The following is a 14,769-nucleotide window of genomic DNA, read 5'->3' on the forward strand; positions in this document are numbered from 1 at the left end:
CAAGGCCTGTGCCTGTATAAACCTGACCATACGAGTTGTTTACTTGAGCTTTTTTTCCCCGATCAGTACCACATGCAGTTGAATTTTAGCAAAATTTAGATCCATAATTGTCACTTAAAATACTTCCAGTGAGATTCTACTCTTCTAGAACATTAAAACTAAAAGCGATTATGTACACTAAAAAGCACCTGATATGTGGCAGGCAATTCAGTCCAAACAATAAAAATGGTTAAAATTTATAGAATAGATTCTAAAATTTTAATAGCTTGGAGGGGTTAGTGAAATATCTATCCCATATGTTATGTAGAACTATCACACAGGCATCAATGTGTCAAAAGCTTCAAAGGACATTCATGAGAATACTGTTTAATTTTAGAAAAAAAAGAGTCTTATCAAATGGCAGCAAATAGGATGCATCTTTGATTCCCCTGCTCCCCATAAAAGTGATAAAATGTTTTACAAATACAAATTAACTTATGAATGGCTGCATACAAATAATTCTCTTACTGTTTCACCACTTCCAATTTATTCCTGTTTTATCTAACAGGTGTTCTTTTAAAAAGAAAAAAAAAAAAAAAAAAAGGAAAAGAATGGTTCACACCACCCTTTCATGTAGGAACAAGAATCTGCAAGAATTGCTTAAACATTAATGGAGTACTTACTGTAACTACTTTAAAAAAAGAAAAACTGATGCCTCTTAAGGTATTCATATCACCTGGCTCTTAACAGCATCACCTATTCTGGTTTAATAGCAAGATAAAGAACCACAGAAATGATCCATTATATTTTTAAATACAGATAATGTGTATATTAGACCAAGAAAAGATTTCATTTAAATTCAAGGTAACTCTAGGGGCACCTGGGTGGCTTAGTCAGTTACGATATGCTCAGGTCATGACCCTGGGGTCCTGGGATAGAGCCCCGTACTGGGCTCCCTGCTCAGCGGGGAGTCTGCTCCCTCTCTCTTTGCCCCTCTCCCCTGCTATTATTCTCACTCCAAATAAACAAATAAAACTAAAATAAATAAATAAATGAATGAATAAATTCAAGGTAACTCTAAATACAAAACACCCTCCATTTAAATGTCTGAAGCTAGCACCTCTAACCTAGAAGGTGCCTGATGAATCTGAGTTGATACTATTTCTTTTTGAGGAAGACTCCCACTTTGGTCCTGGGATGAACCCCCCTATCAGGCTCCCTGCTCAGTGGGAGTCCTGCTTCTCCCTCTCCCTATCCCACTCACGTTCTCACAAATAAAAAACAAAACACCAACCTTTAAGTTTTATGTTTATTTTACTATAAAATTCGTAATAGTAAAATAATTAATTCACAGAATTATACAAGCACATAGTTTTTAAATGCATGAATACCTCGGAAATGAGGACATCCTCCTACTTACAATACACACCCCAAGAAATAGGACACCAATGTCATGTTATCTCTTATCAAACTTCACCAATTTGTCCTGAGTGTCCCTGATAGCTTTTTCCCACCCCCAACTACTAGACCTGGATCATTTCAGGACCATCTACTGATCCGCTTGTTGTGTCTCCTTAAGTCTCCTATAATCTAGAACAGATCACGGCCATTCCGTTTTTGCTACCATGACACAGACATTTTTAAAGAGTACAAGCCTTAAAAAGAATGTCCCACAATCTAAATTTATCTCCATTTCCCTTCTTGTTAACAATCAGGTTAAACATTTTAGTCAAGAATACCACATGGACAATACTGTGTTCTTCCCTCCACATCACATCAAGATGCAAATAAAAGTCATTTGTTCTATTACTGATTATGTCAACTTTGATCACTTGGTTGAAATAGTTCATTGGTGTATTTTTGGAAGGCACAATAAAAGTTATAGTCAATCCCACCTCCCCCCAGCAACCCCCAGTTTGTTTTGTGAGATTAAGAGTCATTTATGGATTGGGAGAGGGGGAGCGGGCTATGGACATTGGGGAGGGGAGGCGAACCATAAGAGACTATGTACTCTGAAAAACAACCTGAGGGTTTTGAAGGGTCAGGGGTGGGAGGTTGGGGCAACCTGAGGGTTTTGAAGGGTCAGGGGTGGGAGGTTGGGGGAACAGGTGGTGGGTAATGGGGAGGGCACGTTTTGCATGGAGCACTGGGTGTTGTGCAAAAAGAATGAATACTGTTACACTGAAAAAATAAATAAAATGAAAAAAAAAAAAAAGTTATAGTCAATAGGGGTGCCTGTGTGGCTCAGTGGGTTAAGCCTCTGCCTTCGGCTCGGGTCATGATCTCAGGGTCCTGGGATCCAGCCCCACATTGGGCTCTTTGCTCAGCGGGGAGCCTGCTTCCCTTCCTCTCTCTCTGCCTACTTGTGATCTCTGTCTGTCAAATGAATAAATAAACTCTTAAAAAAAAAAAGTTATAGTCAATATACATGTGATGACAGGCAAAACCTTCCAGTTTAACACATCAGCCCCACCTTGTGCTAAACATATTCATTCTGTGTCAAGGGCAACACCACAGTGTTAAGCGATGCAATCTTCTCAAACAGTGTCCTCCAGAAGGAACTCTGAAAATCTATAAAATGGTATATAGAACTCGAAAAGGCTTGCTTCATGTATAATTTCCTATTTGTTTTTCAGTGATATTTATTTCCAAAACTTAGAGCATGAGCCCAAAAATAATCTAAAATTACTAGTGCCTTCAAGTCGTTGGTGTTTCTTTTCCTTGTTACAACTACAATAAATTTTGTGCTTTTATATGGGTCTGTTTCTCAGGGTATTCCCACTCCTTAGCCTGCACTAGCTTATCTTTCTATGTAAGAGTTATTTCCAGTTACTTTTCCCACCACAATACAGCACACATTATTTTATAGGTAGCCTAACATAATACACAGTGTGTTAACATCTTTTTTAAAAAGCCACTCTTGAAACATACCGGTACCTTTTCTATTACTAAAAACCAGGTTATATTATAACACTTGATGCATTGGTTCTGTTAAATTTACCTGAAGAAATATTGACAATTTCTTTAACAATGGCATCCTGTGCTTCCTCGTACTCAGTTTTATTTTTGGTATACTCTTCATTGAGAGAGGTCAGTTTACTGCAAGTCAAGATAATCACATTATTAAAAATATCAAAACATCTACTGAAGTAATATGTTCTACATAAAATATATCCAGAGCATCTATCCTATAAAGCATCAAAACAATAATTAAAATGAAAATGTGAGTAGAAAATGGGCAACTCATTAGGGACAGATGTGGATAAATTCAGTGTATTAACATTTAGGCTGTTTGAAAGAGCCTATTAGTACAATTTTTGCTGTAACATTTATTCCTCTGAGTATTGATCTGACCTTTTCTAAAATGTTTAAATGGAATTAAGTCTTCATCCTCATTTCAGATAAAGGCCATCTACCACCCCCCCCACCTTTTAAGGATTTTATTTATTTGTTTGTGAGAGAAAGAGAGAGAGAGAGAGAGAGAACAAGCAGAAGAAATGGCAGGCAGAGGGAGAAGCAGGCTCCCCGCTGAGCAGGGAGTCCAATGGAGGGCCTAATCCCAGGACCCTGGGATCATGACCCAAGCCAAAGGCAGATGCTTAACCAACTGAGCCACCCGGGGTCCCCATCCCCCCTTTCCAAATTTATACACACACCACAGTTTCTCTCCTTACCGTAGTATATAGCTGCTTTTGATACTGAAGGTTGTTGAAGTAAGAAAATGTTTTGAAAACCAACTCTTACTGAGTAAAGAAAAAAATGAAAACTATAGGTTGAAATAAAAAATGAGGAAGGGGGCACCTGGGTGGCTCAGTGGGTTGAGCCTCTGCCTTCGGCTTGGGGCATGATCTCAGGGTCCTGGGATCGAGGCCCGCATCGGGCTTCTCTGCTCAGAGGGGAGCTTGCTTCCCCCACTCTCTCTACCTGCCTCTCTGCCTACTTGTGATCTCTGTCTGTTAAATAAATAAATAAAATCTTTAAAAAAAATGAGGAAGGACAAGAATAAAGTAAAGGAAAAATATTCATGGATGCCAAAGGAAGGGAATGAAATAAAAAGACAAGATGGGGGCACAGAGAAGAGACACATTCACTAGATGGAGGAAGGCACTGACCAAGGCAACAATTGTCAACTTAATGGATTGGCTGATGGCATAACACATATATTACAGCTCAGAACAGTGCATGGGCAAGCGGCAGCAGCAGCAGTAGCAAAGACTACTAGCAAACAGGCAAACAGAAGGAATTAAAGGAAGTCAAGCAAGAGGCAAAGACATTGTAAAAATGAGACCACAGTGTGAGAGAGGAGCAAACAAGAGATGAAAGTGGATGGGGAGGGGACCAGACCCTGCAGGTTACAATAAAGACTGCAGCCTTTTCTGGATGACAGATACTGGCAGTTTTAAAGCAGGAAAATTATATGATCAAAGAATCAGAAACAGAGCAAGGATTTAATTTGCAGACAAAAATGAATTAATAAATGAATCTTCTTCAACTTTTAGATTAAATGCGGTCATTCAACTCAATCTCATTTACTTATAACTGACCCATGGTGATTCAAAGATGGTTATAATACCCCAAAAGTTCTGTCTTAGCTAAGCCATTATTGAATACAGTTTGGACCAGGGATATAGTTTGTTAGAAAGACAACTACTACTAAGTTGGACAATAGGAGATCTAGCTCTTAGTATTGAATGTTACTAGTTATCTAATCCTGGGGAATGGGGAGTTTCAGCCTCTTCATCTAAATAATGAAAAATAAACCTGTTTACCTCAGAATTGTTACAAGAAACAAACCAAACATTGTTTTCATTCCTGGGGTGTCTGAACATCCAGAAATTAATGACTGCACATAATAAACACTCAAAATACTCGCTGAATAAATGGATAAAGGGGATCATATACACAAAACTACCAGTAAAGTACTGGGTATACTCAGGATGGGTGGATGTAAGGCCTCCCATAAATTCTAATAGAGTACAGAAGGAAAAAGATTAATGTCCCCACCCCACATCATAGAACATTATTTCAAAATAATTCTTCTTTCACCTATAAATAATTTATTTAAGAAACTTTCTAACATCAGTAAGGGAAAAGAAAAACTTGTAAAATCTTTTTCAACATGAAACAGGATTTTGAAAAAGCAATAATCTAGTAAGTGGCCTCACTAAAGCTGGCAGGCATCTCCCTATCCTAATTTATATATCCAACTGATATACAAGAATTTTTAAAATTGATAAATGGTATCAAAGCCTTCTTAGGGGGCACCTGGGTGGCTCACTGGGTTAAGGCCTCTGCCTTTGGCTAAGGTCATGGTCTCAGGGTCCTGGGATCCAGCCCCACATCAGGCTCTCTGCTCAGCAGGGAACCTGCTTCCTCCTCTCTCTCTGACTGCCTCTCTGACTACTTGTAATCTCTATCAAATAAATAAAATCTTTAAAAATAAATAAATAAATTTTTTTAAAAAGCCTTCTTAGAAAAAGCAAATGGGAAAATAATTATAAACCAGAGATATGATGGGGAACTAATGTTAATAGATATGGAAGTGTAATATAAACTATAACACAGTCTCATACTGACAAAAGAATGGTGAGACAGATATGTGAAAGAACAATCTTTTTTTAAATTTTTTAAAATGATTTTATTTATTTATATTTGATAGAGAGAGAGCACACACAAGCAGGGGGAGTGGCAGGCAGAGGGAGAAGCAGGCTCCCCACTGAACAAGGAGCTCAATGCAGGACTTGATCCCAGCACCCTGGGATCATGATCTGAGCCAAATGCAGACACTTAACCAACTGGCCCACCCAGGTGCCCAAGAACAATCTTTCTTTTTATTTTTTTAAAAATTTATTTGAGACAGTGAGTGGGGAGGGGAAGAGGAGGAGAGAGAGAAGAATATCAAGCAGACTCCCTGATGAGTGGGAATCCTGACTGGGGGCTTGATCTCATGACCCTGGGATCATGATCTGAGCCAAAATCAAGAGCCAGATACTCACCCCCTGAGTCATCCAGGCACCCCATGAAAGAACAGTTTTTTATTTTTTTAAAATTTTATTTGAGAGACAGACAGTAAGGCACAAGCTGGAGAAGGGGCAGAGAGAGAGGCAGAAGCAGATTCCCTGCTGAGCAGAGAGCCTGACTCAATCCCAGGACCCTGTGATCATTTATGAAATGAGTGGAAGGCAGCTGCTTAACCAATTGAGCCACCCAAGTGCCCCATGAAAGAACAATCTTAAAAACAGACCGAAAGGGGGCACCTGGATGGCTCAGTCTGTTAAGCATCTGCCTTCAGGTCAGGTCATGATTCCAGGATTCTGGGATCAAGGTCCCATGTCAGGCTCCCTGCTTGGTAGGGGGCCTGCTTCTCCCTCTCCACACTCACCCCGCTGCTTGTGCTCTCAAATAAATAAAATCTATAAAAATAAAACAAACAAACAAAAAAAGACCCAAACTGTCCCTTCAGTCAATGATGAAAAGAGGAGTTATTTATAATAAGGTGTGTTGGAACACGTGATGAGGCTCTTAGAAGAAATTAAAGCTTCATTCTCACCTGATACCTCCTATCAATAAGTAAGGTAAAACTTCCTTAACATAAAACATTCATGTCTCATCAGAGAATAATTTAGTTCCATGGACCTACTGAAGGCTTAACAAAATAATGTAGGCATACAAACCTGTTGGTAAATTTAACACCATTCTTCTGAATGTCCACCGTACTGAAGTTTTTATTGTTACGAAGGACTTTTTCTTCCTTACATGTTACACGAAAGTAATAACCAAACTGTGCATTGGAATCCAGTTTAATCTGTTTGCCAGGATCCAAACCTTCATGATATGGAAATAAAGACAAAGCATGTCATGGATGCCTACAGCCATCTTCCAATGTAAATGTTTAAAATAATTAACTCTTACTACAAGACAGCACAGTGGAAATTACTATGATGACCTAACCGGGAACTATTCAAACTTTACTTCACTTAAAAACGACATGAATGAAGGCTATCTATAAAATCCTTGAACTCTGTATTAATGGTAGCTTCTGACGTGCAAGTGCTTTCCGGATACGGCCATCCCAAGGCTACAGAGCACCGCCGTAGGCTATGTCCACAGGGATGCACACCATATGGCCCCTGACTCTGAGGAGCTCTGCACCATGATTCTTTATTTCACTGAAGCACTTCTCTGGAACTAACACAGAGTAGGATTAAAATAAGCACACTTTCCAAACAAAAACTTAAGTCTCAAAAAAAAAAAACCTTAAGTCTCTCACAATGAAACTATAAAACCAGGACACACAGTTTCTGTTAAATGTAGGAAATTTCAAAAAATGAGCAATGATCAATCACCTGGATTTTATTTACCTAAGATTTTTGAGTTTTTCTAAGTCTGTCCCCACTCTCATATTCATCAATGTGATCTTTAGACTACAAATCAGAAGAGAGAGACCATATATACAAATTTAATTGCTAAAGCATGGCGATCAAATATTAGTAGTAGCAAACAATAAAGACAGACTTCACTAGGCTAGGGAGGGAAGAGATCATAGAAAGAACGTAGAAACAGCTATGAAATGAGAAGAGTAAATAAAGGCAAAGATTCTTTACCTGGTTAGTCCATATATGGATTCTCCATGATAACTATTTGCAAAATTTTCTGTATATGTAGGTATGGACATATTTCTGGGAAGAGGATGCATCAGATTCTCCAGAAATTTATTAAGAATTACTGCCTGAGGGTTCTACTAATATGCTAAGCTATATTTATTCATTCAACATACATATGAGAGATGCTCAAACAAAAAGGTTCATAAACTCAGAACAAATTAGTGTGAATAATATGAGACTAATTGGGGAATTAACAATCTAGTATGGGGGACTTGGGTTGCTTAGTTGCTTAAGCATCAGACTCTGGATTTTGGCTCAAGTCATGATCTCAGGGTCCTGAGATAAAGCCCCATGCTGAGCTCTACACTGGGTGAGAAGGAGCCTGCTTAAGATTTTCTCTCTCCTGGGGCGCCTGGGTGGCTCAGTGGGTTAAGGCCTCTGCTTTTGGCTCGGGTCGTGGTCCCAGAGTCCTGGGATCAAGCCCCACATAGGGCTCTTTGCTCGGCAGGGAGCCTGCTTCCCCCTCTCTCTGCCTGATTCTCTGCCTACTTGTGATCTCTCTCTGTTAAATAAACAAATAAAATCTTAAAAAAAAGATTTTTCTCTCTCCTTCTCCCTCTTCCCCTCCCCAAACTTACACATGCGCTCTCTCTCACAAAACAAAACAGAAACTAGTATGGAAGGCAGACATTTTAAAAAAGCTGATGTTACTGACATGCTTACGAATACCAAAGCCAAATCAATGAACTAGTAGAATGACGCTTACAGAGGAGGTGATGTTTAATACAGATCCTATTTCAAGGAAATGATGCAAGGGCCTCTTGGTTGATTAGTCTGGCAGGAATGTGGGATTATCCTGGGGTTGGAAAGTTAGTGAGAGAAAAATCTGGAAGAGGGTGAGGCTCCAAATGCAATGCATCCTATATCTCAACTTGGAAGTATCTATAATTTTATTCTGTAGAAAAAAGGCCTGGCACTTCAAGCAAGAAGTGGCATGATCCACTGTGTCTTCTAGGCAAGTAATTCTGGCACCAGTGGGGACACTATACAGACAAAAGAATTATTCAAACCACCAATGAGGCCTTCTTACCTAGATCTCTTGCCGCACTTACTAATGTTGACTGCATCTTCTTTTCCAAGTCATCCATTATTTCTCTTAATTCACTCAGATTGGGATCAAATGAAGGTTTCACAAGGAATTCATGGTTTTCCACCTAGACAGAACAAAGAATAGCTAAATTTTACAAATGATGGGTAAAGATGGAAATAACATTGTGTTTTCTTTTCTTCATTTAAATTTCACTTGTATTTTGAGTTAAACTTATGTTTTAACTTACTCTGCCATTAAGGAGTTTGCATTTATTAGATGTAAAATTCTGTCTATAAGGAGCTTAGAGCTCTAGACACCCAAAAATTACTTAGATGAAAAAGATGCAGAGCTTACGTCACTAGTAGTATTCAGTATTTTTATTTACACTTCCCCCTAAACAATGTTTAATACGTTCTTCCTGAACAGAATGTTCAATGTTCATAGCCTATAACAAAATGTGTAGTTTTTACCTAAACTAAAGGATCCATCTTAGGAAACTCAAAATTAAAATTAATTAATTAAAAAGCTACAGAATTTCATTTATTCAAACTGAAAGTTGATCAAAATCTTTCAGGGTGGTGTGGGGGGGGTGGGAAGAGCCTGGGTAGTTCAGTCATCTGAGTGTCTGACTCCTGATTTCGGCTTAGGTCACGATTGCAGGATCTTGGGATCAAGCCTGGCGTCATGCTCTGTGCTCACAATGAAGTCTGCTTGGGATTCTCTCTCTCCCCCCGTCTGCCTCTCCTCCTGCTCCTGCTCTCTGGCTTGTTCTACTAAAATAAGTAAAATCTTAAAAAATATTCTCTCTTAAAGGCGTCCCTAAATTCTTTCTAAGAGTCATAAAAAAATCATAATGAAAGATTTCACTTACAATGGCAAATGTACACACAAAATATTTAGAAACAAAGTCTTACTTTTTTTAAAAAAAGATTTTATTTCTTTATTTGAGAGAGACACACACACACAAAGCTTGAGCAGGGGAGAGGAGGCAGAGGAAGAGGGAGAGGGTGAGGCAGACTCCCTGCTCAGCAGGGAGCCTAATGTGGGGCTCCATTCTAGAACCCTGGGATCATGACCTGAGCCGAAAGCAGATGCTTAACTGACTGAGCCATCCAGATGCCCCTAGAAACAAAGTCTTAACTATTTAGGACTTTGTTTTTTAAAGATAGGTTATTTATCCATTTGACAGAGAGAGAGAGATCGCGCGAGCGCACAGGCAGGTGGAGTGGCAGACGGAGGGAGAGGGAGAAGCAGGCTCTCCACTGAACAAGGAATCTGGTGTGGAACTCTATCCCAGGATCATGACCTGAGCCGAAGGCAGACACTTAATCGACTGAGTCATCCAGGCACCCCAACTACTTAGGACTTTTATTAAAAATAACCGCTTACTGCAATATTGAAAACAACTGGTAAGCAAAAAGGTAAACTATGAAAAGAGAAAACCAAACCAAATATAACATCTACTCATTCTTAAGAGACTATCCAATAGGAATCCCCTTTTTGAAATAAAACAATTAAAACTTAGACAAAATTAGGAAAGAATACCTTTTAAAAAAGAATGCAGAATATCCTTACAGACAATAAGAACTATTAAAAAGAATTAGGGGGCAAAAATAAAAATTAAAAAAAAAAAGAATTAGGGGAGGGAAGCCCAAATGTCGCAAAGCAAGCAACTCTTCTCTCAGGGATTAAGTTAAAGCTCCACGTTGTGTGTGGAGCCCACTTAAAAACAGAACAAAATAAAACAAACAAACAAAAACCTACTAAAAATAATTACGTAGAAAAGCACAATATAGGAGAGTCAGTTTTCTAAGACAGGGAGATTTTTTAAAAACTTTATAAATGGGATGAATAAGATCTCTTTCCAATTACTCCCCACTTATTCAGAGCATACCTTCTTCACATACCAAACACAAGAATAAAGAATTAAAATTACAAAAAGTTAGCAAGAAAAAAAAGAATAAAATATTTATCAAATAACTTTCTAAATTTATTTTCTTAAAGATTTTATTTATTTATTTGACAGACAGAGATCGCAAGTAGGCAGAGAGGCAGGCAGAGAGAGATGAGGAAGTAGGCTCCCTGCTGAGCAGAGAGGCCGACTCAGGGCTCAATCCCAGAACCCTGGGATCATGACCCGAGCTTAAGGCAGAGGCTTTAACCCACTGAGCCCCTAACTTTCTAAATTTAAACCGACAAGAGATTTCATCATACTAAAATACAAATTTTTGAATAAACCTAATTGAAAAAAATACAAAAAGATCTGTAAAAATAGCTGTACAAAATGTAAAAAGGAAAGATCAACTTTTTCTTTATAAAGGAACTTGGTTTGCAAGTATCTGATAAATATCAAGGTCGTTAAATAGACCAATATAAAAACACACAATTCACAGAAGAGAAAATAAGTAGTAAACTAACCCACAGGAAAATGTTAAAGCTCAACAATAAAAGATAAGAATATTTAAGTAACTGAAGATATTATTCTACAGTTTTTTTTTTAAAGGAAAAGAAATCCTACCACCAGATACTAATGAGGCTACAGTGAAATTAGTATACTCATTCATTTCTGGTGAGAATCTAAGTTGTTATAACCTTAAAAAAAGAGGCAGTAAGAGACAAGATTCAGAGATATTTGTTATACTCTTTGACACAGCAATTCTACTCCCAGGAATTCAACCTTAGGAATAATGCAACAGATGCAAAACAACACAGGGATGAATTGCAGATTTATCTGTTATAGCAAAACCCACAAATGATAAACAGCTGCACAATGATACATCATTAATATTACACATTTGGTTCAAACAGACAGTGAAGATGATGTAGAAAAAACAACTAAGACTTACAATAATTTCAAGGAAAAATAATGCTACACTGGTGGGCTGACACTGCTGAAGAATTTGCCTCTTCCAGTGAACTTAAGAGAGGCAGAGTCATGTCAAGCTCCTAGCCTTGCCCCATCTTCCAAAAGTCTTCTGGTGAACCAACAAAACCCTGAGAATACTCACTAATAATCTAAATCTGGAGAAGAAAGCAGAACTGGTATCCTTCCATTTTCCATTCTCAGGAGGGGGAATGACCTCTAGTTGTCTGTCCAACAACATCACCCACCTATCACCAGAGACACACACACACTCATTACATCAGACTACACACAGGAGATGGAGAAAAAGAAATCCAGGCTCAGAACTCCAAAATGGGATAATGAAATTAAGAAACAAGGTAAAAGGGGCGCCTGGGTGGCTCAGTGGGTTAAGCCGCTGCCTTCGGCTCAGGTCATGATCTCGGGGTCCTGGGATCGAGTCCCGCGTCGGGCTCTCTGCTCAGCGGGGAGCCTGCTTCCCTCTCTCTCTCTCTCTCTCTCTGCCTGCCTCTCTATCTACTTGTGATCTCTCTCTGTCAAATAAATAAATAAAATCTTAAAAAAAAAAAAAAAGAAACAAGGTAAAAGAACAAAGAAAGGAAATTAGGTCATTTAAGTAAGAATAAACACAATACACCAAAGAAGAGAAAAAGATACAACTGGATCAAATTACCTGTAGTACAAATACTAAATATTATAAGCATTTTTTTCAAATAAATGCACAGTTGAGTTTAAAAAAAACAAAACAAAACAAAAAAAGACTAGAGGTCAGAGCCCCTGCAAAGTAAAGGGTTGACAGCATAAAGCCAGGTCACAAGGATCATTTTTAATAGCCATCTGTAGGGGGCACATGGATGGTTCAGTAGGTTAAGCATCTGACTCCTGGTTTTGGGTCCAGGTCAAGATCCCCATCTGGGCCCCAGGCTGTGGGGCTCCATGCTCAGCGAGGAATCTACATCTCTCCCTCCCTCTGCCCTTTCTTGCCCCGTGCTTGCACCCATTCTCTCAAATAAATAAATAAATAAATAAACCTTAAAAAAAAAAAAAAAAAAATCCTCTATCAGGCTGAGTCCCTAAGAAAGGGAAGGAAAAGACAAAATTTCCTTCCTGACAAAAAGTCGGCTTTCACTGGGGTTGGGATTTCAAATGTCTATTTTTGTTGGCAGTGGAAAAGCCTGCTGATTGCTGCCATTTCTACTATCCTTTCCTTTATAAGGAGAAATAGATCTGACCACTTCTCACAGGATACATAACTACTAAGAACAAAGACTCCATCTCAGCTTCCCTTGAAGCTAGGTGTGGGGACAGGACTAAATTCTGGCCAAGAGAACAATGAGCAGAAATGCTGTGTACCATTTCCATAATGTACCCTCCTCTTTCCCTTTTGTCTTCTCCCACTCGCTGCAATAAAGATAAGGTAGTAAGCTGATGTGTACCTTGTCAGGCAATACCCTAAGAGTTCTGTTCTGGAGCAAAAGAGGAGGCAGATCACAGAGACAGCAGGGCTATCCTGACAGCCTCTGCGCTTTGCTCGCACTGCTCACACCATATTCTTGCTTATGCCACCATTATTTTATTTGGGTTTTTTTTTTTTTTTAGCAGCTAAATCTTTGCTCCAACAAATCAAAAAAGCTCCAGGCTGAGAAATTAAAAGTGTTCCTGGCTTATGGGGTGCTGGGGTGGCTCAGTCAGCTCAGGTCATGATCTCAAACCCTGCGTCAGGCTTCATGCTCATTTCTCTCCCTCTGCTGCTCCCCTTGTCCACTCTCTTGCTTTTTCTCTCTACATAAATACACAAAAATTTTAAAAAAGAAACAAAAAACAACAAAAACAAAAGTGTTCCTGGCTTACATTGCGGGATAGATATATGGCAAGGGCAAATTTTATCTGAGGGAGGGGGAGGACGTATGATTTGCACAGACAGAACCGAGATAGATGCAAATTCATAATCTAAATATACATAACAGACAAGGAAAGAAGCCACCAACAAAAAGTCAAAAAAAAAAAAAAAAAAGACTCAGCAGAAACAAGGGGTAGATTTAAGCCAAGAAATTTTAGATATGGAATATTAACTATATATTTGAAGTAATAGAGAATGGAACACATGAGCAAAGAAAAAGATGCTACTTAAAAAAAAAAAAGACTAGACAGAGTTAGAAATGAACAAAATAACTTTTATAAATAAAAAATACATTCATTGAAAAAAACCCCCTATGGACTGGTTAAACATATCAGCGCTGAAGAGACACTCAGTGAATTGGAACATCTGAAGTAATCACAAAGAGAGCAGCACAGACGCATGGCAGAAAAAGAATGTGAAAGTCTAACATATGTCCGATCACAGTTCTAGGAGAAGAGAATGAAGAACACAACATTTAAAGAGATAATGACTGATAATTTTCCAGAACAGATAAAAGACATGAATTCTCTGATTAAGAAAACACAGCAAATCCAAATAGAAAAAAGAAGTCCAATTCTGGATTCAGAGCAATAAAAGGAATCAATACCTGGAACCAAGACTTCCCAACAATATAATTCAAGCCAAAGGACAGCATAATACAATCTTACAGATACTAAGGAAAAATAACTATCTGGAATCATACACCCATTAAAATCTCCTTCAAGAACAAGGGTGATATAGACCTTTTCAAACAAACAAAACCTAACTAAACAGACTGCCAATAAAAGAACTCCTGAAGAATATTCAGGAAGAAGAAATGAATAGCAAAGAAATTGGTAAGCATATGGGCAAATCTAAACTTAACACTGACTATATAGAATGGAAATCTAAAGGGGTAAAAAACACAGAACTAAAATACCAGCCAATATTGAAGAAATGTAATCTGATCTCAGATATCTTAAGACCCTATTATTTTGGGCGCCAAGTGAGAAGATACTGATAGACTTGATTTTGATAAGACATGTATACACATTTTGTAAAAATTTGTGAATAATTTCCAAACCAGTGGAGGTATGGTAGGATGGAGAGGATAGGAAAGGGAAAACGGAATTTTAAAAACCCAATCGATATGTAAGAAAGACAGAATGAGTAAGGGGAACCAGGAAGAATAGGAATCACATAGTAATATGATAGAAATAAATCCGAATTGTCACTTAAAAAAAGATTGTAAAAATTTAAAATAAATAACATCCAGCTATAAGCTCTGTTACTATAAAGACTCACAAAGGAAGGAAAAATATACACCACGTAAAAAACTAAAAAGACGGACTTT

The 14,769-nt window shown here is 38.3% G+C and overlaps 1 protein-coding gene across 1 annotated transcript in view; it reads right to left on the reverse strand.

Annotated features, from left to right (window-relative positions):
- The window catches only part of MSH2 (mutS homolog 2), an 80,019-nt gene that overhangs the window by 9,745 nt on the left and 55,505 nt on the right, over positions 1 to 14,769 (reverse strand). The window contains exons 9-11 of the mRNA XM_045979799.1: positions 8,674 to 8,797; positions 6,654 to 6,804; positions 2,981 to 3,078 (exon numbers count right to left, since the gene is read on the reverse strand). Coding sequence (XP_045835755.1) covers positions 2,981 to 3,078; positions 6,654 to 6,804; positions 8,674 to 8,797 — 373 coding nt within the window. The remainder of the gene's footprint in view (positions 1 to 2,980; positions 3,079 to 6,653; positions 6,805 to 8,673; positions 8,798 to 14,769) is intronic.

This window comes from Meles meles, chromosome 15 (genome assembly GCF_922984935.1).
Source record: "Meles meles chromosome 15, mMelMel3.1 paternal haplotype, whole genome shotgun sequence".
In the NCBI taxonomy this organism is placed as follows: domain Eukaryota; kingdom Metazoa; phylum Chordata; class Mammalia; order Carnivora; family Mustelidae; genus Meles; species Meles meles.